The sequence below is a fragment of the Rhipicephalus sanguineus genome, chromosome 2 (genome assembly GCF_013339695.2).
Source record: "Rhipicephalus sanguineus isolate Rsan-2018 chromosome 2, BIME_Rsan_1.4, whole genome shotgun sequence".
Classification (NCBI taxonomy): Eukaryota; Metazoa; Arthropoda; class Arachnida; order Ixodida; family Ixodidae; genus Rhipicephalus; species Rhipicephalus sanguineus.
This window is the reverse complement of record NC_051177.1, coordinates 16,530,612-16,555,686: the sequence shown is the minus strand read 5'-3', so window position 1 is coordinate 16,555,686 and position 25,075 is coordinate 16,530,612. Positions and strand designations below refer to the sequence as shown.

Here is a 25,075-nt window from a genome sequence, read left to right as displayed (position 1 = left end):
CTTCTGTCACGCAATATTACAGTCGATAAGGAGACTCCTTCCACTACATGATACTCATATAGTCTTTTCTCCCGAAAGCAGTTTCAGAAATAGCGTGGTTCTTAGAACACCTGCTTGCCACGCAGATGGCTGAATTCGATTTTCACTCGGGTCCAAAAATTATTATTTATTCATTTGCAATCTTGCTCTCTTTCGTTTGTGGTCACGGACAAGATGATTTTTCGCTTACAACCAACGACGCCGTCACCGACGCCGACACCGGAATTTCTGCGAAACGAGCTCTTTACCGCTAGCGTTAATAAAAGCCAAGTGGTTAGGACGGTCGCCTTCGGATCGAGGGTACGCGGCTTCGAGTCCCGCCTCGTGAAGAACTTTTTTCGGGAATAATTTTAATGCAAAGCATTCTTAGCGAACCTTTGGCACTTTGAGCGTTTCTATCTATCTATCTATCTATCTATCTATCTATCTATCTCTAATCTATCTATCTATCTAGCCGCCTATACGTCTGGGTGCTCTCCTGATCGCCTCCTTAACTTGGTGTAGACCAAAATTAGCATGAGAGCGTAAGAGGACTTGATGAATATGAGTGTCTGGTCATAACATGAATAACGTGAAAATCATGTCGCGTACATCGTCAGACAATTTCTTCCAGACAGGTATGGCAGATACCCGTTTACCACGGGCCGTGGTATACGGGTATGCGCCACAGGTGATTGGAGGTTTATATCTACCAAGGAACGGCGACAACAGACACTGGTAAAAACCGACACCTGCAGCGCCGACCCCCGACAAATGCAAAGAATAAATATCATGATCCCAGCAGGAATCGAACCCAAGCCTTCTGCGTGGCAGTCAGGTATTCTACCACATGAGCCACGCCAGGTCTGGAAACTGCTTGGAAAACATGCAAGCGTAATGTCGGTGCAACGTTAATTGCGGTTGTGTGCTGGCTATCTAATTTTATAACAAAGCAATAAGCGCTACATATTTACTGCTACGATGCAGGCTTCATGACGGTTAACGTGCGTGGTTCCAGTTTGGCTCCGCTTTTGTAGCGGTCTATAAACATTACATTGGTATTCCTATGATTCAGCAAGCTACATTCAGGGTCCCTCGACCCCGGTGAATACGCTAACGAATGTTACGTACAATATTCAGATCACCGCGCCATAAAGTGCACTTCATTTCAATAATACAGACGTATGTACTCAAACGTTACACTCTTAAAAAAAAGAGAGTCAAAAGGGAGTCACGTCTGCTTGACTCTCTTTGTGGCAGCCGATGACCACCTTTTTTTCTAAGGGGAGTCACAATGCTCTGGTCGACGCTCCTGAATGAAATAGATGACTCCCTTGCTCCAAGGGAGTCAGTGATGGTTCTGCATATACAGGGTGGGTTTTTTTTAAAAAGAAAGCTTCACTGGCTGCGACCAAGATACAGTTCGCTGCTTTGGCTTGTGGTATACCGAAAAATTTTGGTTGAGAATATATAACATGGATTCGTAAAATGTGGAATTACGCACGTATTGTGTTATGGCTTCAGTTACGATATTGCTGAAACGGCGCTTCGAAAACGTCTACAAGTAAACAGGGTTCTTAAAAAATCTTGCCCCCAAGCGAAACATTCAGAGTTATGACAACGTTTAACAATGGCAGCGCTGACAAATTTGCGAATCTTCGCACGTTTGCAAGCGAGGTTTGTAGATTCCTACGACAGCATGTATGGCAGAAAACATACATTTATTAGTGAAATGGACGTGCATGGTGTTGAACGCACTGGCGATCGGGAACACATCTAACTCGACGGCCGTAAAAACATGTGCCGCAAAGCTGGCATGATAACCGCGCAGACCGGTTATCAAGGCGACGCTTTACCGCGTCTCCTAAAGAGCGACAATACTACCAGAATTATAGCTCGCGTGGTCATCATTTCTGCCCGCCACAGCTAAACTATATCTTCACGATAATCCGCGCGGGCACCAAATCGCTCAGCAAACGTTGAGCACAGCTAGGCACGCACACACGGCCTCACCGCACTCTCCCTAGCCCCTAGAGCAGGGGATGCACGTTCACCTGCGCCCCCTCCCACCGTACAGCCCTTACAGACACACACAGGGCACGCTTCGCCTCCTCCACCCTGATATTATTCAATAGAGCTTTAACTATGCATGGATGTGTGTTCTATAGCACCAAAACAAAACCGAAACCATTTAGGCGTTCGTGGAGGCTACTTTAATCCAAAGCCGAAGCCATCAATACGAGACAGCCATTTTGGCCTGGCGTCGTTAGACGGCATTGTTCGTGATCCGTCTCGTTGTGGTCGTTCTTTAGTCCGCCAGAATAATCTGTGTCGTCAGGCGTGATTGCAAGTGATTGTTTTGCGTGACTTTCTTCGTGCTATGCATTCGTGGCGTAGTATCGTATCGTCGGCTCGCTCTTGCCGTGTCTGGCTGATCGTTTTGCGTGACTTTCCTTCCGTGCTATGCATTCGTGGCGTAGTATCGTGTCGTCGGCTCACGCTTGCCGTGACTGGCTGAAGCAGTGTCACTCAGTGTTTGGGAAAAGCAGCCTCCGGACGGAGAAGTCCCTGCAGTAAGCTTCGTTTCGTCGTGAACTTGCCTGAGCAAGATGGCAGCGCATGACGGATCCCAGTGGCACCGACAGACGAAGCCTGTGGACGACGCTCCTACGGTCGTTATAGATTTCAGGTGAGTTCTGCCGGCTTCTGCCTACAACTCTTTTATTCGCTTCACACGTAGCTTTGCCACTTGTCTTTCTGATGTTCCAGTTGCACGGATTTTGCTATCGTGTTTCAATGGCTTGGCAACGACGAAAACCGCACTGGACTATCCAGTAGCGGGTAAAACGGAGTGGTGCGCGCCAATATCGTGTTTCCTTATTCCATACATGCCAGAAAAACATGAAATTGCGAGTTGAAATCTCGGTTGCAAGTCGAGTGTGGTGACACGTAGAGCAACGTTGCACCGATATATATTTGAAGGGTAAGTAAGATCAGCTGATCAAAATCAATCTAATGCACCCGGCCCGAACATGCCTGATATCCAGATCATGATTTTGGCTCGTGAAACTCTAGAATTTAGTGTTTCTTTCCTTTGCTACCCAGACGTTGAAACACGTTTAATACGTATTTATTCGCTGCATATTCGAACTTCTCGCCGTGTTTGCTTGTTTGTTTGTGTGTGTGTGTGTGTGTGTGTGGGTGTGCGTGCGTGCGCGCGTCCGTGCGTGCGTGCGTAACTGCTATAAAACTTTGATGCAATAGCTTTTGTAGCACGGTTTCATTTAATTGAAACAGTGGTGACTTGATCTTATGATGCTAAAAATTATCATGCAACAAAGGTAAATGTGAGTTCACTTCAAAGTTGTAGTTTTTTTTTTTTTGTCCACAAACTGCATACGAGCATAACCTCATCCTCCTGTGATACTTGCTTTGTCTAATGTGGTGTGGTGCTAGTACCTAATAGTAAACACAACACCGGCTAGTAATAATGGCAGTAAACATACTGCTCAAACGCTGTGTTTCGTGGATATTGGATGCCTTTGTTATACCAGCCGTGGTTCAGTTCGTTATTATTTTCAACACAAAGATACAGTCTACAGTGATGTTGTGGGCAGTGGACAAAAATCCTTTAAAATGGACTTGGAAGCGTTACGCTGCGAAGCCCAAGGACGCGGGTTCTATTCCTGACCCCGGCAGCTGCATTTAGAAGGGGGCGAGATACAGAAACTCCCATGCCCTCTGATTTGTGCACGTTGAAGAACTCCAGGTAGTTGAAATTAATCCGTGATCTCCCACTATGTAGCACCGCTTAATCGCATTGTGCTTTTCGCTCATAAATCTCTAGCAATTATTGCTTCGTCATTATACCTCGAAACACTCGCTGTATCCTATTTGAATTCTATTCGCCATAGTCTGCAATGAATATTTAGCACTTTTTACAGCAGGGTACCTCATTTGACATTCTTTTACAATGCACCTTAATTGTCCCAATTTCGTGCCATAATCAGCTGTTGTTTTTAATATGTATATAAGTCACTTCAGCACTGTTCCTTTTTGTTTGACCGCTTCTCATCACCTCGATTGTTTGAGGTTTGAGGTGATGTTTGTGCTGCACAGTTTGCCCGAGTTTGCTCCCAACCCTCTATACTGGTCAACGCTGGCTGGTGGGTTGTCCTTCCAGACAAACGGAAAAACGAGACCTTTGCCTGTTGATATAGATCTGAAGAAAAAATGGCACATTAGGCCTTTAGAATAGCTGCACCTTCGTGCAGCTGTTCTGAAGCCAGGCACTAGAAGGGCACGCTCACAATGATGCGACAGAAAGAAGGCAGTGAAGGCAAGCCTAGTCTTGTCGTACATTCGCCATATTTCGTGTAGCTGTATACACATTTTGCCGTTTTCTTCGTTAAACTAATAATAACATTTGGCGTTTAACATCCCAAAACCACGATATGATTGAGAGACGCCGTAGTAGAGGGCTCTGGAAATTTCGACTACCTGGGGTTCTTTAACGTGCAGCTAAATCTAAGTACACGGGCCTCAAACATTTTCGCCTCCAACGAAAATGCAGCCGCCGAGGCCGGGACTCGATCCCGCGACCTACAGGTCTTCGTTAAAATACTGCTAGTCTAGTGGTTATGGTGCTCTACTGCTGACCCGCAGGTTGCGGGATCGAATCCTGGCCGCCGCGGCCGCATTTTCGATGGAGGCGAAAATGGTTTAGACCCGTGTGCTTAGATTTAGGTGCACGTTAAAGAACTCCAGGTGGTCGAAACTTCCGAAGCCCTCCACTACGGCGTCTCTCATAATCTTATCGTGGTTTTGGGACGTCAAACCCCAACAATTATTATTATTATTAAAATACTGCTGCCATGCTATACAGGGTGATTTTTTTTCAGACAGTACATATCTTTTATAAAAAAACTCTATGACAGTCACGCTCCAGTAGTACTCTAGTTCGAGGCGGAAATATTCTGCCGCAACAAAAAATGCGTTGACGGGACTAATTAACAAAAACCCGTTAACTAATTTTTATTTATTGACTTGAGGGCAGTTGTTTATATTAGAAATTTGTAGTGCGTGCCGCTTTATGGTATACCCATTTTTCAGAAATCATGAAAGTTTTACGTAACTCGAGATATTTATTGTGAAATTTTAAGGGCTAAATCAAAACTGATCGTGTCCGGCACACAGAAAACGCGGTTTTTTCTGTTACGTCAGACCGGAGCTGCCCGCGACAAGGGAGTGACGAAATTTGAATGAAGGCGCGTCGTGGTCGTACCTTTTCGTGAAAACTGGCAAGTCATCTAACTTGCGTCAGCGGATCGCCTTACCTTTGCATGTGGCGTTTGGTGCTCATTTGTTTCTTTCGAGATGCGCGCATCCGAAACGGCAGTAATATCAACCTTTTCTTTCTATGTTTACAGATAAGTACCACACATCGCACCCAAATAATAAGCTGTTTACTTGTGTATTTCTGAATGCTTGCAGATTTTCCTGATCACATTCTGCTTCGGCCCACCTTCATTAAACTATCATCACCTTCTTTTCACGTGTAGCTCCGAGCTTACGTAACAGAGAAGCGACGTTTCCTGCACGTCAGGCGCTATCAGTTTCGATTTCGTCCTTGAAATTCAAGGATGAATATCACGAATTACGTGTAACTTTCGCGATTAAAAAAAATGTGTATGCCATAAATTGGCACGCGATACAACTTTCTAATATAAACAACTACCTCCAGGTCAGGAATTAAAAGTTAATTAATGAGTTTTTGTTAATTAATCTCTTCATTGCCATTTTAGTTGCAGCAAACTATTTCCTTCTTGACATAGAGTGTGTGCGCGAAAACATCTTGAGCGTGACTATTATACAATTTTGATAAGAAATATGCGTTCTCTAAAAAAACATCCTTCTAATTGTACGGAGGTCATGCAGCGGAAACAGTTGCAGCTGGCTAAGGGAGTAACAGACCCTCAAAGTACAGCAAAGTTAATGAGTATCCCTGGTTTTGTTCATTGCCATGACACTTCATGGAATCTGGTGTGTGAGCGCTGCCCTTGTCAGATTAAAAGGTGATCGATCTGTCTGTCATCATGTGTTTATTTTTGTGCACTTGACTATTTCAGGTTGCTTCAAGACTGCACATTGAAGCTCTACAGCTGCATTTGACCAGGAAGCCTCCTTGGAAACTTCGTGTCTCGAGGTAGTCAAGACGTGTCCAAGAATTCGGAATAGCCACGCTTAAGGTCTGGCCGTGAGTGGTCTCGAATCAGTGCAACCTGCTGTCCTTTTCGCCAGAATGCCACCTGACCCTGACATGGTCTGGGAACACGACACTGCCAAGCTCATGCACGCAAGCTGTGTCACCTATTGGGGTCCTGTATCTCAGATGACTACATGAGAATCCTGTACTACATGAGAACTACACATGTTGCATGTTTTGCGCTGTATGCCACATAAAATATGTAATGGATGTCGCAAAGAAGTGCTTGATGGCTGGCCATTGATTCCTATTCATAAAAACTGACTGCTGGCTATGCTAATGTTTATGCCAGGTCTAGTATATTGCCGCATTTGACAGTAATGAACGATGTTAGCGAAACTATTGCTTTTCATATCTCACTCATTCTGACAGTAATGTGTCTCGCTGTATTTCTGGACGGTGTTTCTGTATTTCAGTTCTGTACAGAACTCTCCATACCACCGCTAAATATATATATTTATATATATCATACCTTATATATATAAGGTACTTGACACACGACGTACGTTTTAGCATTAGCATAGTGCTAAAACGTACGTCGTGTGTCAAATGCCTTCCTACAGTATCAGGACCTTCGTGATCTTTCTGTAGCTCTTATATTTAAGGGTCATTCCATGCCAAGTGTCCCAGACGTGGCGCTCGCACATCGCAGCTTTTGCTGATAAAATTTGTGCCTTTTTCCTGTGCCACATGGAGTATTGTGGCAAAACATTCTTGCTCGAAAAATTTTTGACGGTCCTGGCACCCCCTCGAATTTCGCTTCTATTTATTAAACTGTACCTAATAGAAAAATGTGTATAAAATCTACTTTTGTCTGTTGAGCTTCTAAACTGCGCTTGCGCTATCGCAGAGGTTCTGTTTAGTTGTCCCATTCATTATTTCCGAATTTTTGTGTTTCACTACCAGCTACGTAGCTTCAAAAACTACAAAAATCTTCAAAGTTCGTGAATTTTTCTTGAGCTATCTGGAACTCACCCTAACCAATATTAATAATAGCCTGATTTCCAGGAAAGTGTATTTTAGTACAGAAATGTTTAGGGGTAAAATAGACTTCAGATCTTTCCGAAAAAAAATTGTGAAATTAGAGAAAATGTACGATTTGTTGCATGTTTGACCATATTTTTCATACTGATGCGGTCAAAGTAAAAATCCTCGTCATGCGGCGTTTGAAAAAGACTTCATCGTTAAGTAATGAAAAAAGTCTTATCAAATCATTTTTTTCTTTTAAGGAAGAAAATAATTTTTGAATTTGGCCCTCCGAACGCGCAGTGCATTTCATTTTGTTGCCACTTCGCCGCAAAGCACGTGGTAGCCCTTGCAGCTGACACTCGTCACAGGCAACGGCCAGATGCGAGATGTATGTCAGTGGCTCGTGAGTGGTCGAAAGTCTTGTCACGTTGATGTCAGGGCGACGAGTAATGAATTCGCGTTACAATGTGAGCTTGCTTGGCGGGCCCAATGGGAAGTATGGACGCCCGAGAGCAGCCTATGGCGTCGTTGGCACATTGTGCTAGAGGCCGTCTGTACAACATGTATACCCTGAGAAAGAAGTGTGTACAGTGTGCATTATTTCTTTCAGTATGTGTATGCTAGTTGTGCAGACGTCCCTCTAGGACATTGTGCCAACGACTCCACATGCTGCTCTCGGGCGTCCATATTTCCCATTGGGCCCGCCTAGCAAATGCTCATTGTAACGCAAATTCATTACTCGTCGCCCTGACAGCGCGACAAGACTTTCGACCACTCACGAGCCGCTGACATACATCTCGCATCTGGCCGCTGCCTGTGACGAGTGTCAGCTGTAAGGGCGACCACGTGCTTTGCGGCGAAGTGGCAGCAAAATGAAATGCACTGCGCGATCGGAGGGCCAAATTCAAAAATTATTTTCTTCCTTAAAACAAAAAAAATGATTTGATTAGACTTTCTTCGTTACTTAACGATGAAGTCTTCTATCAAACGCCACATGACGAGGATTTTTACTTTGACCGCATCAGTATGAAAAATACGGTCAAACATGTGACAAATCGTACATTTTCTCAAATATCACAATTTTTTCGGAAAGATTTGAAGTCTATTTTACCCCTAAACATTTCTGTACTAAAATACACTTTCCTGGAAATCAGGCTATGATTAATATTGGTTAGGGTGAGTTGCAAATAGCTCAAGAAAAATTCACGAACATTGAAGATTTTTGTAGTTTTTGAAGCTACGTAGCTGGTAGTGAAACACAAAAAAAATCGGAAATAATGAATGGGACAACTAAACAGAACCTCTGTGATAGCGCAAGCGCGGTTTCGTAGCTCAACACACAAAAATAGATTTTATACACATTTTTCTATTAGGTACAGTTTAATAAATAGAAGCGAATTTCGAGGGGGTGCCATGATTGTCAAAATTTTTTTCGACCAAAAGTGTTTTGCCACAATACTCCATGTGGCACAGGAAAAAGGCACAAATTTTATCAGCAAAATCTGTGATGTGCGAGCGCCACGTCTGGGACACTTGGCATGGAATGACACACACACACACACACACACACATATATATATATTGAGAGAGCGTAGGCATCGGCAAGTTGGTAATTCATGTTTGACTTTTGAGCGCGCAAAAGAACAGGGACGAAAAACGACGCAGACACAGCGCTGACTTCCAACATATGCTTTATTTTCTACAGTGGTACATATATATATAGACAACAAAAAGCAACGCACGCAGGCGCATTGTACAGGAAGGCTTCATGTAAAACCACAAATAAGTATGCATGATAAGCAATCAAACAACCTGATACCGGATTTTTTTCTTCTTTAAGAGATCAAGCGGTCATTCCTGACTACCACTATCGTCTAGTCACCCCTGTGGGCCTTGCTTAGAAAGTCTAGTTCTTTTTGGATAGGTCAATTGAAGGTGCACTAATGCACATGTCTCCCAAACTTGCAATCTTCGCCGCTTCAATTATCTCGCGTGTTGTTTGTGCCTGGCTCCTTCCTGTCGCAGTGCACTGCGAATACATGGGATCGCACCCACACTTCCTGCAGTGGAAAGCCAAATGTCCCACACCTCCAGTTCGCACGTTATTTGCGTGCTCACGCAGCCTGTCATTGGCACACCGTCCCGTCTGCCCTATGTATTTCTTGCCACAGGACAGCAGTAACTCATAAACGATGTTGTTCTCACATTTAACAAAGCTTTCTTTGTGCTTTTTTGGCACCTGGGTTTTTCAGAACCACTGTAGGAGGCCTTGCACAGATTATAAAGCTTGTTTGGTGCTGAAAGGACGACTCTTACGTTGGCGTTGTTTCCTATCTTTTTCAGCCTATGTGAGACATCGTGAAGGTACGGTATGACGGCGCATTTCTGCTTGACAGGCTCCGTTTCTGGTGAAGCCTGCTCCTCACCCTCGCGAGCATGTTTGACAGTCTTGAGAAGACCCTCCGCCACAGATGTGACGACATACTGAGGAAACCCCGCCTTTTTCAGGCAGTCAGCTTGCGCCTGGAAACTACACGAACACTTGTGAGGACATGAGCGGCGAAGCGCATTCATTAGGGTTAATTTTGCAATAACCCTTTTAACTAGCTTGGAGTGGCCCGAAGAAAACGGCAGAAGCGGCTTATTGGCCCTAGGCTCGTACGACCAGCAGACCTGGTCTCGCTCGAAGAACATTCGTAAGTCAAGAAAACGCAAGGCGTTGTTTTGCGGCATTTCATGCGTGACTGCGAGCGGTTGCAGGAAACGCGTGAACAGATCAAGTACGTTTGAAGAATCATTGCCAAATTCGCCTGGACTTGATTCTAGAAAGACAACGTAGTCGTCTACATATCTAAACACCTTCTTTACATTTGTGCCTGTTACTAGAAACTAGAAACAGAGCTAACAGGCACAAATGTAAAGAAGGTGTTTAGATATGTAGACGACTACGTTGTCTTTCTAGAATCAAGTCCAGGCGAATTTGGCAATGATTCTTCAAACGTACTTGATCTGTTCACGCGTTTCCTGCAACCGCTCGCAGTCACGCATGAAATGCCGCAAAACAACGCCTTGCGTTTTCTTGACTTACGAATGTTCTTCGAGCGAGACCAGGTCTGCTGGTCGTACGAGCCTAGGGCCAATAAGCCGCTTCTGCCGTTTTCTTCGGGCCACTCCAAGCTAGTTAAAAGGGTTATTGCAAAATTAACCCTAATGAATGCGCTTCGCCGCTCATGTCCTCACAAGTGTTCGTGTAGTTTCCAGGCGCAAGCTGACTGCCTGAAAAAGGCGGGGTTTCCTCAGTATGTCGTCACATCTGTGGCGGAGGGTCTTCTCAAGACTGTCAAACATGCTCGCGAGGGTGAGGAGCAGGCTTCACCAGAAACGGAGCCTGTCAAGCAGAAATGCGCCGTCATACCGTACCTTCACGATGTCTCACATAGGCTGAAAAAGATAGGAAACAACGCCAACGTAAGAGTCGTCCTTTCAGCACCAAACAAGCTTTATAATCTGTGCAAGGCCTCCTACAGTGGTTCTGAAAAACCCAGGTGCCAAAAAAAGCACAAAGAAAGCTTTGTTAAATGTGAGAACAACATCGTTTATGAGTTACTGCTGTCCTGTGGCAAGAAATACATAGGGCAGACGGGACGGTGTGCCAATGACAGGCTGCGTGAGCACGCAAATAACGTGCGAAACTGGAGGTGTGGGACATGTGGCTTTCCACTGCAGGAAGTGTGGGTGCGATCACATGTATTCGCAGTGCACTGCGACAGGAAGGAGCCAGGCACAAACAACACGCGAGATAATTGAAGCGGCGAAGATTGCAAGTTTGGGAGACATGTGCATTAGTGCACCTTCAATTGACCTATCCAAAAAGAACTAGACTTTCTAAGCAAGGCCCACAGGGTGACTAGACGATAGTGGTAGTCAGGAATGACCGCTTGATCTCTTAAAGAAGAAAAAAATCCGGTATCAGGTTGTTTGATTGCTTATCATGCATACTTATTTGTGGTTTTACATGAAGCCTTCCTGTACAATGCACCTGCGTGCGTTGCTTTTTGTTGTCTATATATATATATGTACCACTGTAGAAAATAAAGCATATGTTGGAAGTCAGCGCTGTGTCCGCGTCGTTTTTCGTCCCTGTTCTTTTGCGCGCTCAAAAATGTCAAACAAACACACACACACAGATATATATATATATATAGATATATATAAAATGCTTAACAATTGTGGTGACGTGGCTAAGGACTACGCATTATTCGCAGGATGTTGTGCCTATAGTTTAGGTGCTTACTGATAAAACAGTAGGTTGTCATTACAATGTGAACATGTATGAAATGGCATGAAGTGTTTAAAACCGATTCAAAGAATAATTTTACGAATCGCAGAAATTTCAGTTTGTTTATAGGATGAAGGCATGCAGACGTGAAAGAGAAGACACAGACAAACCAAACGCTAGCGTTTGAGCTGTCCGCATCTCTTCTGTTTCCGTGTTGCATGGCTTACTTTCTTCTAGAATCAACATTTTTTGTTGTTTTACGCGAGCGGAAATTGTTCTGAGACTCATCTATATAAACTTCGAGTAGTATTTTATTTCCCCCAGAGGAATCGAATGCAGCACTGTAAAGTTGCTACAAAAACTTGTTGCGGCTGTCATGCATCCACCACAGTGTTCCTGTTTGAGTAAACCCGGTGGAAGTGCCTTGTTGAGTAACAAGAGGTAGCGGCACCAACTTTCGTCGATTGTCAGATAAAAACCCTAATGGTGTTCGCTCTGATTTGAAGTTCTTTTGAAATTCTTGATCAATCTCTATAAAACTTGTTTAGTTTATGTGTATTTGTACGCTGATTTTGAAAATGCAAATATTTTTCTACTATTATATGTCGTGTTAAGTATATCAAACATTTCATGTGCCATGTTAGGCCTGCACGAGTTACAAAGTAAGCATATCACAATATGAAATGGGAACTGTATGCAACATAACCAGAATGCATGTCCTAAACCCACTTAACAATAGTCATAGTATGCTGAACATTGACCAGTAAGTGTATGTCTAGCTGGTGATTCGCTCACGAGAGTTCAATATTACGTAACTTTTAACTCAAATGGGTTAAAACGCGAGTTCGTATGTGGGCTAGTGGGTTCATGAACATTATGCGAGAACAGCGCAGTAAACTCCTTTGCCAGAACAGCGCAGTAAACTCCTTTAAAACTATTGCATACAGTTTTTATCCCCTAACTATAGCGATATGTCGATTTACTTTGTAACTCCAAGTTTGGAAAGGCTTGCTCATCAAGACACATGAAATTTTTATGTGTAAAAACTGCATTTTCTTCCAGATAATTGCATATTTGAAATCGCCACATAAGTAAACCTAAACTCAGCAAGTTTCATCAATATCGACCAAGAAGAAAAATAAACGCATTATTTGTTGCAGAGTGTCTCATTGAGTACCACGAAGTGGTCACACTGACTCTTGCCAGGGGAGTCATGTACACCACTGTCCTTAAGGACAACGGAGTCAAAGGAACGCTCCAGTGGGGGTCAGCGTTACCATGGCAAAGGGGTCACCCTGACTACCTAGAGGTACTAGCGGGAAATAAAAGGTAGTCATGTAGACTCCTGCGTTGGGAGTAACGTAGACTCTCTGCTTGTGAAGAAGGGAGTCGTTGGTCTGAAGAACGAAGGGAGTCGTTTGACACTCCAAATTGTGAAGAAGGGAGTCGTTGGTCTGAAGAACGAAGGGAGTCGTTTGACACCCCAAAAGGTCATCATATGTGTAGCGAGGCGATTACCACCCAAAGGTAGTCAGTACAGACACCCTTTTTTTTAAGAGTGTACCATAAGTTACCCTTTAAACGGCAATGTTGTCGACGTGCCTGGTAAGCCCACGATGTGGACAAATCTACTACACTTACAAAAACACGTCGATCCACCTCACAACGCTTTACTCAAAGCAAAAAATGCAGCATAGAACTCGCTGGCTGCTTCGCATGAAACCGATTCCCACAAGGTGTGGGATCTGCTGAATTTTTTCTGTTTCTCATTCTTTATATCTTTCTTGCCGTCTATCTGTTCGTTTCTATCTTGCTGTCTTTCTTTCTCTCTCTCTCTCTGTACTTGTTGTCAGGGTTATCACCGGCCCCTCCATAGCGGTGAGTAGAGGGATCTGCCCAAGTTGTGTGGCACATACCCGTTCATGATGATGGTGGTTTTCTGATAGGCCGCACACACATATTACGGCTAGCTTAAATTTCTTCGCTGTTAAAAACCCAGGCCTTATGCGTGGCAAGCAGGTGTTCTACCACAGATCCACACCCGTGCTCGAAATTGCTTCGGAAAAGAAAACACACTATATGAATGTTAAGTAGTGCGAGGTGTGTCATTAAAACATGTAATACTGCGTGGCAGTAGCGTAGAATTTCACCAGGCATGAAAACATATGAATTGCTCAAAGAGAGACTGGTTTAAAGGTCTGCTTATGACAAAGCGCTCAGGCATAATTATTAATAATCATCAGCAACAGCAAAGTGGACGCGTAGCGGGTCCCTTGCGAATTTGTAAAAGGAAGAGTAATGGCCTAGTTGGCAATTCGCAACTCTACTTCCAGTAGGCATTATAGGATATTTTGAAAGGGCCTATGTTACGCGCACAGACATTTCTTTCCTTGCGACACGGCTGAGTTGTCCACTGAGAAGTGAAGCCAGACTAGCAATTGAGGAGGCGATGCTGGCGGGGCCAGATTACGCGACTGCGTACTACTCTTGAAGGCGAAGCCCAATCTTTTTTTTTTATTGCGATAGCAATTATATGGACAGTCTCGGCTGGAAAATGTCCGTCCCCGTCGCCGTCATTCACCGTATATGCATAAGTATGTATATATGTAGAAAAGCCATGAAGAAAAATAATTCAGAAATTCTTTCCGACGCGCGGAATCGAACGGGCGACCTCCCGCTTTGCAGCCCGCCGCGTTAGACGTTAGGCCACGACAGCACCGACTTTCAGCCTGCTAACGGCGAGCTATTTATATACCCCATGTAATTGAGCATGCTTTCTTAGTGGCTACATAGATGGCGCGACGTGCGCGCGCCGCTCCTGCGAACGCCGTTGTTCTTCGCTCTACAGGGCGTGGTCGCTTTCGTGCGCTTTCGCGCGGCCGCTGCGCTTCGCTTCGCTCGCTGCAGCGGCCGCGTTTGCGAAAGGAACGCGCTGTTCAAACAGAAATAAGTAACAACTGTGACAATTAGTTCGCGCTCGTCTTGTGTGTACCTGTTCGTTCGTTTCGTGCGTCCTGCTTTATGTTTCAGCAGTGCGCTTCAAAGTGTCGAGCTGTGACGCATTAGTTCGCGCTCGTCCTGTGTGCGTTCTTTTCGTGCGTCCTTTGGGCTCGAGCGACGCGCTGGCAATTTCGAGCTGCTTCCCGTTCTTCGCGTTACATTACAATTTATTGCTATCGCATTCATTGCTTCGCCGTTTCGGCGAAACTGTGACTTTTTCTTTCTTCTCTGTGCTTCTGTTTCTCTCAGTTTCTTGTATCTGTTTTTTGTACCTGTTGCCTTCTATTACTTTCTCTCTCCATCTCTTTCTTTCTCTTTCGGTTTTGCTATCTGTTTTTCTATCTCTTTTCCGTGTCTGTTTCTTTGTCCCTCTTTCTATGTCTTTATCTGTCTTTCTATCTTTTTATGTCTTTATTCCCTTGTTTTCTCTGTATTTTTTTTTTCTCTCTCTCTCCTTCATTCCCTCCCTCTCTCTCACGGGTTCCACGTGCTCCACTTCGCCGAGCGGTTTTTTCGCTTAACGCTCGCACCTGCCGTGCTCAGTAATGGGGCTTGTCCAATTCAGGTGGCGCATACCCACCTGTCACTTGGCAAATGTACAACATGTTACGTGTCGTAGTTTCAAATACCGATCATTACTAAATTACACCATTGCTTTTCCATTACACCCTCGTATTGGCGCTCTTTTGACACAACTCGCCCTCGCGTCAAAGAACACCCAGTATGTCATAAAAATAAAGATGCTCGCCGTTTTGATAATGTCCTTCAGGATTTGATATAATCGGTGCATTTTGACACACATCTACACCGCGACCTGCTACGACATCGGGAGTTCGCCTGTTGAACCGCTGGTTTAAAAAAGATAATATGACAAACTGTATGGCACCACACCGACGTTAAATAAAGTACGTGATACGCATTTCCCTCTCGACCTGCTGCGTCATTTGCTGCAAGTGGAATAGCCACTATAAGGACTGTCATATCTAATATTATGCAAAAACTAGAAGCAGCGCAAAAAAAAAAAAACTCATTTTATGAACACGTAGACATTTAAGCGAAGCGGTCATTTCACATAAAAGCTGAAGAAGAAGCAAGGCACCGATTGCTCCTTGAAGACCCCATCAAGGCTACGATGGATTTCGAAAATCTGGAATACACCGAAGAGGCAGAACGTCAACCCAACAACATAATTAGACAATTTAAGGCCTGCGTGGATGGCCTTCTATAAAAGGAGATGAAATAAAAAATGACGCTCCACCTGCTGAATTCGCATTTTTTATATTTAACGCAATTGCGGTGAAACGAAAAAAAAAGTCGCTTTCGTGTGTGTTCAGGCATGCGAGAGCACTTGCCTGAATTTAATTAAAGACTCCCTTTGGCCGTCAAGCAATGTACATGCCCGAAGAGCTCAACCATTTGATCACGTTGCTATGTGACGTTATTTGCACACGCACGTGAATGTATGTGATGGCGGTCAACTGAGCCGGAAATTATGCAATATTTTTTTTTTATTTAGGAAGCTATCATGAGGAAAATGCGGCATGCTGCAAAGAAACAGCCACCCGCCACGGTGGTCTAGTGGTTATGGTGCTCGACTGCTGACCCGAAGGTCGCGGGATTGCATCCCGGCAGCGGCATCCGCATTTTCGATGGAGGCGAAAATGCTTGAGGCCCGTGTACTTAGATTTAGGTGCACGTTGATAAACCCCAGGTGGTAGAAATTTCCGGAGCCCACCTACGGCGTCCATCATAGTCATATCGTGGTTTCGGAAGTTAAATCCCAACAATTATAAAAAAACAGCCGCTTCGTTGATGACCGAAGTAATGTATCAGACCATCACCATGAACAAAAAATAGCCCCTTGCCTTTTCATATCAGGGAACCTAGAGAGCAGAGCGTGATCAGCTTAATGACGCAAAGCAGTAGATCAGACCGTTGCTTAGTATAACGACAATTCACAACAAAAATGCTGGCAGACGTGAGGAGCATACACTTGGAGTACATTACCAACGTCTCAAGCTCCTAAATTGCGATGTGTGTGTGGGTATTTTTTTTTTCGGGTGCGATTGCAACAAATTATTTTCATTTTGCATGTACAGCCCTTTATGTTGTTACATAATTTACACTCAATGCCGTTTTGCCTGTTGCGACAGTCAGACGTTATAGATTCGTTGATTGGGCTAGTGGGTACTAAATGATGAATTTAAGCATTACAGGACCCTGCGTTCAAAGGTGTGTGCACGCGGGGCGCATTGTTAACGAACGAAAGAACGAGTGAAGCAGAGAGGGAAAAGGCAGGGAGGTTAAGGAGAACGGCATATGATTGGCTACGTAACGATGGGAACTGCAAATGGAAAGATGAGAGAGAGAAAAGGGAAAGGTTTCTTCCGCGCATGAATTCGCTCACGCGTCTGGGATTTCGCCACTAGTCAAAGGCGTTCGCAGAGGCTCGTCGTCCTCAAGAACACAGAAGTGCCTTCACTGCTTTTTTGGGCCGACGAGCGATGGGGACGGTACCCCAGTAGCAGCTTCGCAAAACGTGGCTCATCGTGCAGTCGTGAATGCGCGTTAGAAAGTGTTCGTATTTGCGAATCAGAGGAGAGCACTCTAAGAAAAAATAAGAGTATTTCTGACTCAATTAGGAGAGTCTTGACTTGCCACTCTCTTTAAAGAGGCACGTCAACTCTCTTGTGGGTCACACGACTCTCCGAAGAGAGTACAATGACCGCCAAAGAGATTTGACGTGCCTCTTTAAAGAGAGTGGCAAGTCAACATGCAAGTCCAGACTCCCCGAAAGGAGTGAGAATGCTTTTTTTTTTTCTTAGAGTAAGCGGCTGAGTCGATGTTTTCATCGGTGCCGCAGATCTCGCACGCAGCACTGTCGGTGACTCCAATGAGCGCACCTTCGCCAAGGAGGCTCCCAACAGAAGCTGACGGAAAAACGACACTTCACGTCCAAGTCGGGACGGAAGTAGGAGTTGCATCGAAGGATTCTGCTTACGTATTCCAGTATACCTTATATTTCGGGTGTTCCACTATGTTATTGAGAAACCACACACCAGGAAAAAAGAACACACACACAAAAGAAGCTGTAAAGTAAATAGGCAGAAGTATAGGTGAAGTCTTAAGTGCAGAAATGAGTATTCAGGTTTTAACGCCTTGACAGGGGTCACAGAGCGGGAAAAAAGATATAGTGGGGAACACAGCCAATTCAGTCACGCCCTTGAAGGTGCCGTACGCTCGGAGTGGCATTATATCCACGGCGAATCAGCATCCCAAGAAACCTCCTCTCCCTCGAAGGGAGCGCCCATTGAAAGCTGCCGTGCGCGGTCACCACACCCTCGACTGGCGGCGTCGCGTCAGAGACAGGCGTCGGCTCTTCCGCGAAGCAAATTCAGCCCTGTCTTGCTTTCTTAGTACGTGTTGGTTTGCGCGTGATTGCACATTTTATATGATGTATGTGACACTGCTCTCTCACCGGGCACGGTAAGCTGGAGTCGCCGGAACTCATGCGTGCACACGGGAAGGAGGCGAGGCGGCCCTCGATAGAGGTATGAAGAACACCTGAACGTGCTAGGCCTTTCTTTGACTTCGCTGTGTCTATAGGTACTCTAACCGACCTCTAGCACCGAGGAGCATTCCCGCGCGCGTCCCATCCTCGCAGCCCGGGCTGCTCTGCAATTATAATGGAACCGCGGAGGTGGAAAGAAACCGCGGCCCTCTTGGCGACCACTCTGTCACTCGCGCCTGAGCGAATGAAGTCTGTGTTCCCGAATTTTATGCTCTCTTCTAATTCTCCTTTCACACGGCTCTTACATCTGCGGTCTCGGCCAAACTTTGAAGAGTCCAGTTGAAGGCAGTGTTTACACGACACTATATAGAACGATTTTTGTCCAAGTAGTGGTGCACTCAATCTCGATGTCGAAGAGCGCTCGAAGGAAAGTGCGTCGAACATTTAATCTAAAGGTGGGTTTTGCTCGGCACGTTTGCGGCACTTCTCGATGAACTTCTGCAGTGCAGTAAGTGTCAGCGTAGCTTTGTTTTATTGTCCAGTTCTGGTTAAATTTTGCGTATACTGTCACCTAGTGGAGGCTAACGTTGCCTAAATGGTAGCCATAAAAAATCGGTTCTGCGGAAGCCGGTAAGATGGCCACACGTCTGTAGCCCGAATCCCGTAAGGATTCCTTAGAAAGAAAGGTTTCCATTTTGACAGAAAATTTGTCCTGGTCCTGAGTTCCAACTCGGAACAAATACTTGCTGTCTAACGTTGACTTTCCGCTATTAGAACACCAACATCATTCAATATCAATCCAATGATTGATCTTACTACCAATTTTTGGTGCATATGAATGGGACTAACATATATGGCCGCCCTCACCTCGGGAAGTGTTGCCAGATTCAGCCCTTGAGTACGCTCCTTCCAGCTTCGCGAGGGTGGCTCAATTGCAGGGCGAGTCGTGCGATGTCGGTGAGCAGTTCACCGTAATCGTTTATTACCCGACAGTGTTCGAGTGCATCGTTCGATTGTTACACGAAAGTGTTTGGGCTACAGCTATACGTCAGTAGTTGCTGCTCTGGTGGACTTGCACGTTACTGGGACGCTCTCCGACGCAGGTGCGCCCATGTTGACACTCGCTGCCCCATTGCCGCCGAGCATTTTGGTCCGGCACAGCAGTGTCTGTGGCGAACGTTGTGACGCGCTCAGCTTAACGAATGCGAGAGGCGCAGTTGGGCCTCGAACGTGTGAAAGCTTTATGGTTCCCGCTATAGCGTGTCTCACGCTCGTCCGAAGCAGTCCTGACATTTGCCCGTTGAGGTCAGGGGCGTAGCCAGAAATTTTTTTCGGGAGGGGGGGGGGGGGTTCAACCATACTTTATGTGTGTTCGTGCGTGCGTTTGTACGTGTGCGTGTATATATACGCAAGCAAAACTGAATATTTTCGGGGGGGGGGGGGTTGGACCCCCCCCCCCCCCCCCCCTTGGCTACGCCCCTGGTTGAGGCTGCTGCCTTTCTGCAGTGCTTAACGCAGCAATATTCTCATTTGGCACCGCTGCAAACTACCAATGGAAGACGGGTGAACAATGGCGCTGTATGTTCAAATTGCACTCCGAAGGCAACGAGACGTCATAGGCTAATTCAACGAGGAACAGAATCAATCACGAAACTGTGTTGTTATCGAAGCACGCGTTCTGACCCTCCGCCGCGCCGAGATGCTCGCACAGAACTTTGGCGCTGTACTTCTCTTCACCGCTCCTAGATGACAGCGCGATCCCCGAGAAGAGCGGCTAGCACTTTCTTTCTGAATATTTTTCTGACTTGCCCGCCAGTCCTTTCACTGACGTCAGTTCCTTAACGGAAGTGGCGTGAGTTAATGCTTGGTAGGCTCCATCGTAAAACACTTTCGTGTTAAAACAAAAAGCTGCACGTCTGCAAGTGTCGTATGTTCATGCCCATACACTACCATATTGCGAAAACCATGCTAATATCATGCTCGTTGTAGACATGTTCTGCAAAAGCAATAAACCAATCAACTTGTTCGAGCATGAGTTGCCAATAGAAAAATGCTCCCACATATACCTTTTGAGTATCTTCATTGCGGCTAGAATCGCTCAAAAACGCCATATGCCTGTTTTCACAGTTTTCTAGAAAATAAAAACGACCAAAGAAACTAGACGGATCTCAAAATATATTTTTTTCAGGAAATGGAGATAATTTTAGGGGTAATATGGAGGCAAAATTTAAGGTGCGTGCTCTGGTTAGAGGACAAACCGAAATTGCTATTCGTTTGCGACCTGTTTCGAGGCATTGCATGAAACGCTTTCAATGTTTTCCTAGGAAACGTCACAGATGTCGTATCAATAAAGTAGCAGCCCCTCTATGGATGACGAGTATTTCTAGACTGAAATGTGTAGATTAATCATGCGCTTCGAAAATAATTCCTTATTACACAAATTTTTACGTGCGTTATGCGAGTCGTGTGGTTGTTATTCATGGCAAAATCGGCAAGCATGAGGCATTTATGGTGTTCTTATTTCGTTGAAGCACGTTGCGAGGGACGAACGACTTAATCTGTGCAGTTCAGTCAGAGCCATTGTATAACGTTGCTTATCCAAACATTCCAGACTGTCACTGCCATTAGCGCCCCCAAACAACCACGTTAAAACTGAATCAAATTGAGGAAATTGTTAGGTGCAATGTGGGGCGAAACATTCACGCTGCAGGCTAAATTAAAACGTTTACCAATAATTGCCGAACCCCCTTGCCTTCACCATATTTGCATGCGTCATAGGAGATTTGCAGTTGGTCGACCGCGTGTCCTCTGTGAACTTATCAGAAGTTATCAATTTAATTATTTAATTAAAACATATTGCAGGTGTGGGGATCATACATCACACATCATTTGCGGAGAAAAAGCCACCAATCGGCAATTCACGAACAACTGGTAAAGAATTCCAGAGTTCAATTGTCTAGAAAAAAAAAGAACCGGTGAACACGTTAGCTTTAGTTGGAAATGTTAACTATTTTAGTTTTTGGGAACTAAGAGTGCGGCAAGCATCAACGAACTTAATACATTTGTCTAAAGAGTAGCAGCATTACGAGCATAGGCGTGCGCAGGGGTTGGGGGAAGGGGGGCGGACGCCTTTCTCTAGTCAACTAAGAGGGAAGGGGGGGTGGCGCAAAGTCTGCCCCATACATTGACTTAATAATGGGAACCCTGCGCACGCATATGATGACGAATTAGACAGTGCAGACACTTTAAACATTCAGTATGGCGAGGTGTTCATAAAAGGGTAAGTTTAAGAGTAGAATGCTTAGAGGAATTAAGGAGACCAAAAATATCTGCCATACGTACGGCATATAAAATGAACGGCTTGAGACTTTTAGACCTTGTGAATATCATTTTCGGAGAAGGGTTCCTTATTGTCGACACGTATTGTTTGCGCATGTTTGTCGAAAATAAAGGGAACGTTATGTGTTATGTGCGTGGGCTAGTTGCCTCAATAAATTACGTCTGCGAGGAATCCAGAGGGTTGTGTTTTAAGAGGAAAGCCGTCCTTACCCCGCTGCCTCGGGTAAACGCAACCTAGATGAATTTGAGCGAATATTTAAACGAAGGGGAAGCTAATATGGTAAATCCGCTGGCGAAATAAAATGCGTGTGAATGAATTAGTACCATAGTAAAGATCTCGTTTCTAGTACTCGGAAGGGTAGGTACAACGTATTAAATATTTGGCAAGAAGCTGAAATTCTTATTCCGTCCATTCGAAACATACAGCTTCACCGATTGATGGGTTGTCATTCCGCAAGCTCGCACCAGCTTGCTGTCATTTTTTTCAGAGATATGGCGGAAGGGAGAATGAAAGCAATAAATGATTAGTAATGTCGCAATTGTCAACTTTTCTTCAATGCAAGTGCCATAGCTTTTCGTTTCATTTTGGCTCATTGATCAATATCTCTTCTTGTTGATCCGTTCTTGCTCTATAATTTGTACTTTGCTGCGATCACTTTGCTTTTGTCTAGTGAAATATGTTCTGGCAAAACTCTTGGAGTCCGTGATAATATCAGGACAGTATAAATTTCGTTAGTGCAACACTGAAATGTGTGTGTGTGTGTGTGTGTGTGCGCGTGTGTGTGTGTGTGCGTGTGTGTGTGTGTGTGTGTGCTGTGTGTGTGTGTGTGTGTGTGTGTGCTGTGCGTGTGTGTGTGTGTGTGTGTGTGTGTGTGTGTGTGTGTGTGTGTTGTGTGTGTGTTGGTAAGAAGTACGAACTTGTCTCATATTTCAGTTCCTTTCCCTCAGTTCAGGGTAGTCCGGCTCAGCCTGTCTAGCCTCTCCGCCTTTATCTTATCTCTCTACCTCACTCACTTGTGACACGAGAGGCCCCGTTCCCGATACTGGTAGGCCTGATCCACTGGAAGTGGACAGACCTAATGAAAACTGGTAAGAGTAGCGAGCCCGGGGCCACCGTCCATTACCGCTCTCTGCGGGGCAGCACGTCGGCGCACCTCGCGCTTGAATGAGCTCTGGAGCACTTATCACGTGCGCCAACCGAGATGCAACGCGCCGTGCAAACAGGGAGTACATACAGGCTCACGTAGCTCTCGTTCGCCTGCCTCATCCACCGTCCTCTTCGTCCCTTCTTATCTGGCAAACGAACGACCAGGTATACGACCAGGCGAAATAGTTCGCAGCCGACCGCGGTCGCCCGAAGAAAGCTGACCGGCTTAGCTGAACGTGCTTTTTTCGCTTGCTGCTTCATGCACAGTCGTTCCCTGCCCCAAACTGTTGCATTTACCTTTGGGCACGGAGTATCCGGCAGCCAATAGCTGGCCGCATGCTGGTAGTCCCCATTTCCAAGAAAACAGACACAACAACAACAAAAAAAAAAAATGCCACTTTAGAACTATTTCATTATGCAAGGGAAATCTTCGGCAAACACTGCAGATAAACCTTTGTACAAGGTGAGAAAACGATACGCGTACAGGAACTATCTAGTTGCTAGCAAAATCTATTCTCTGAGGTCGCCGATCATCATCATCATCATCAAACGGTTAGATCATCAAACGGTTAGAGCTCGGCGACAGTGGCTCTAGTGACTGGCACTTCCTTCCCACCTCTGTCGATACAACCGAAGACTCTGTTGCTTAATAATAATAATTCTTGGGGTTATTAATAATATCTGGGGCTTAACGTCCCAAAACCACGATATTATTATGAGAGACGCCGTAGTGGAGGGCTCCAGAAATTTCGACCACCTGGGGTTCTTTAACGTGCACCTAAATCTAAGTGCACGAGCCTCAAACATTTTCGCCTCCATCGAAAATGCAGCCGCCGCGGCCGGGATTCCATCTCTCGAGCTTCGGGTCAGCAGTTGAGCGCCATAACCACTGACCACCATGGCGGGCCAATTGTTGGGGTTTTACGTTCCAAAACAACCATATGATTATGAGAGGTGCCATAGCGCAGGGCTCCGGAAATTTCGACCACCTGGGGTTCTTGAAAGGGCCCCTCACCAGCCTCTGAAAATACAAAAAAACGATCTCAATATTCTCTCCTGGCGTTTCTTGTCTTTCTGGCGCACTTCGTGACGCAGAACAGTGATTCCCGTGACGTCTATACAGCACATACTCTCGATTGGTCCACATACGAGAAATATCAGATGCGAATTGTCTCCTGGTGCTTTGCCATGCAGCCGCCCATCCGTTCTTCCTTGCCTCGCATGGCTATCGTGCGCGATCAACTGATTTCACTTTATTTTCTGTGTTTGCGAGTGCGCAAACGGAGATAACAGCGTCTAGCCGACAAGCGCGAAATCTTGATAGGCTCAACGCTTAGTGCTGACATGGTGCACGTGCTTTTAAGAAATAAGTGGCGAGGGGGAGGTATGGTCTGTAGGAAGGGTAGCGAAGGCGAGGAGGAAACCACTCCTTCGTCTTTCAACGAGGGGTGGTGAGGGGCCCTTTAATGTGCACCTAAATCTAAGTACGCAGGCCTCAAGCATTTTTGCCTCCACCGAAACCGCGGCCGGGATTCGATCCCGTCTCTGTTGCTTTCAAAAACGAACTTGAAAATTTACTGTTAACCATTCCTACATGTAATTTCATCGTACCCTAAGAAGCATGAGGAAAACAACAAGGCTGTCCTAATAGCTTCGCCTAATCTGGTTTTAGGGCGCCGCACAGTCGGGTAAAGCAGACAATAAAAAAAAGCAAAACAAAACAAACACAAACAGCAACAACAACTGAATAAAGGCTTTAAAGAGTAAATGAGCTTTGCTTATAAGAACAAATACATCTAGTGATAATTTGCGCCACAAATAGATGCAGTAATGCTGCAACCGCATCCTTGAACCGCAGGAGTGCCACAAAACAACGGCGGCAACTGAAGGTGTAACATTCATGCGCGGACGTTCAAAGCAGTACATATAGAGCAGGCGTACTATTAGTTTATTTCTCCACAATGTGCATGTGTGCTGCGGAAATAAGAGCATTTTCGTAAGCGTTGAAGCAACCTTTCTTTTACGCATATCACTGTATTGTCGTCTGTTTTTCATTGTAAACTTCTTGGTGAAAATAAAGTTCTCCCCTGTTTGACTGATTGATTGATTGATTGATTGATTGATTGATTGATTGATTGATTGATTGATTGATTGATGACAATATATCATACCTGCAGCACGCCCCAGTAGCTGACCACCTTGGCGAGGCGCTCGGTGACCTCAGAGGAAGAAGTACCCAGCAGCATGGTCATCTGCTGCTTCCGGTAGATGGCGTGGAAGAAAGCATTGATAGCCGCTCCGGCGTCACACTGCGTGAGAAAGAAATAAAATAAAAAAAAATCTATGAGCTGCGTGTAACTCGCGCACCGTCACACAGAGATTGGCGTTTCAATTATGTATTTGCTGAATGGAGGGACGTAGTACTTATCAGGAAAACGGATGGTCGAATGAGCCTAAAGTAGTGCCAGCATTTGACATCTTTAAGGTCTGACCCGGAGTCTCGATCGCATCAATCCTGGCAGGTCCTCGCGTTAGCAGTGTTTAAAT

At 45.2% G+C, this 25,075-nt stretch overlaps 1 protein-coding gene across 1 annotated transcript in view; it reads right to left on the bottom strand.

The window, feature by feature from the left end:
* The window catches only part of LOC119381058 (gamma-aminobutyric acid type B receptor subunit 2), a 271,571-nt gene that overhangs the window by 114,788 nt on the left and 131,708 nt on the right, over nucleotides 1-25,075 (bottom strand). The window contains exon 2 of the mRNA XM_049412140.1: nucleotides 24,700-24,837. Within this exon, the coding sequence (XP_049268097.1) occupies nucleotides 24,700-24,837 (138 nt within the window). The remainder of the gene's footprint in view (nucleotides 1-24,699; nucleotides 24,838-25,075) is intronic.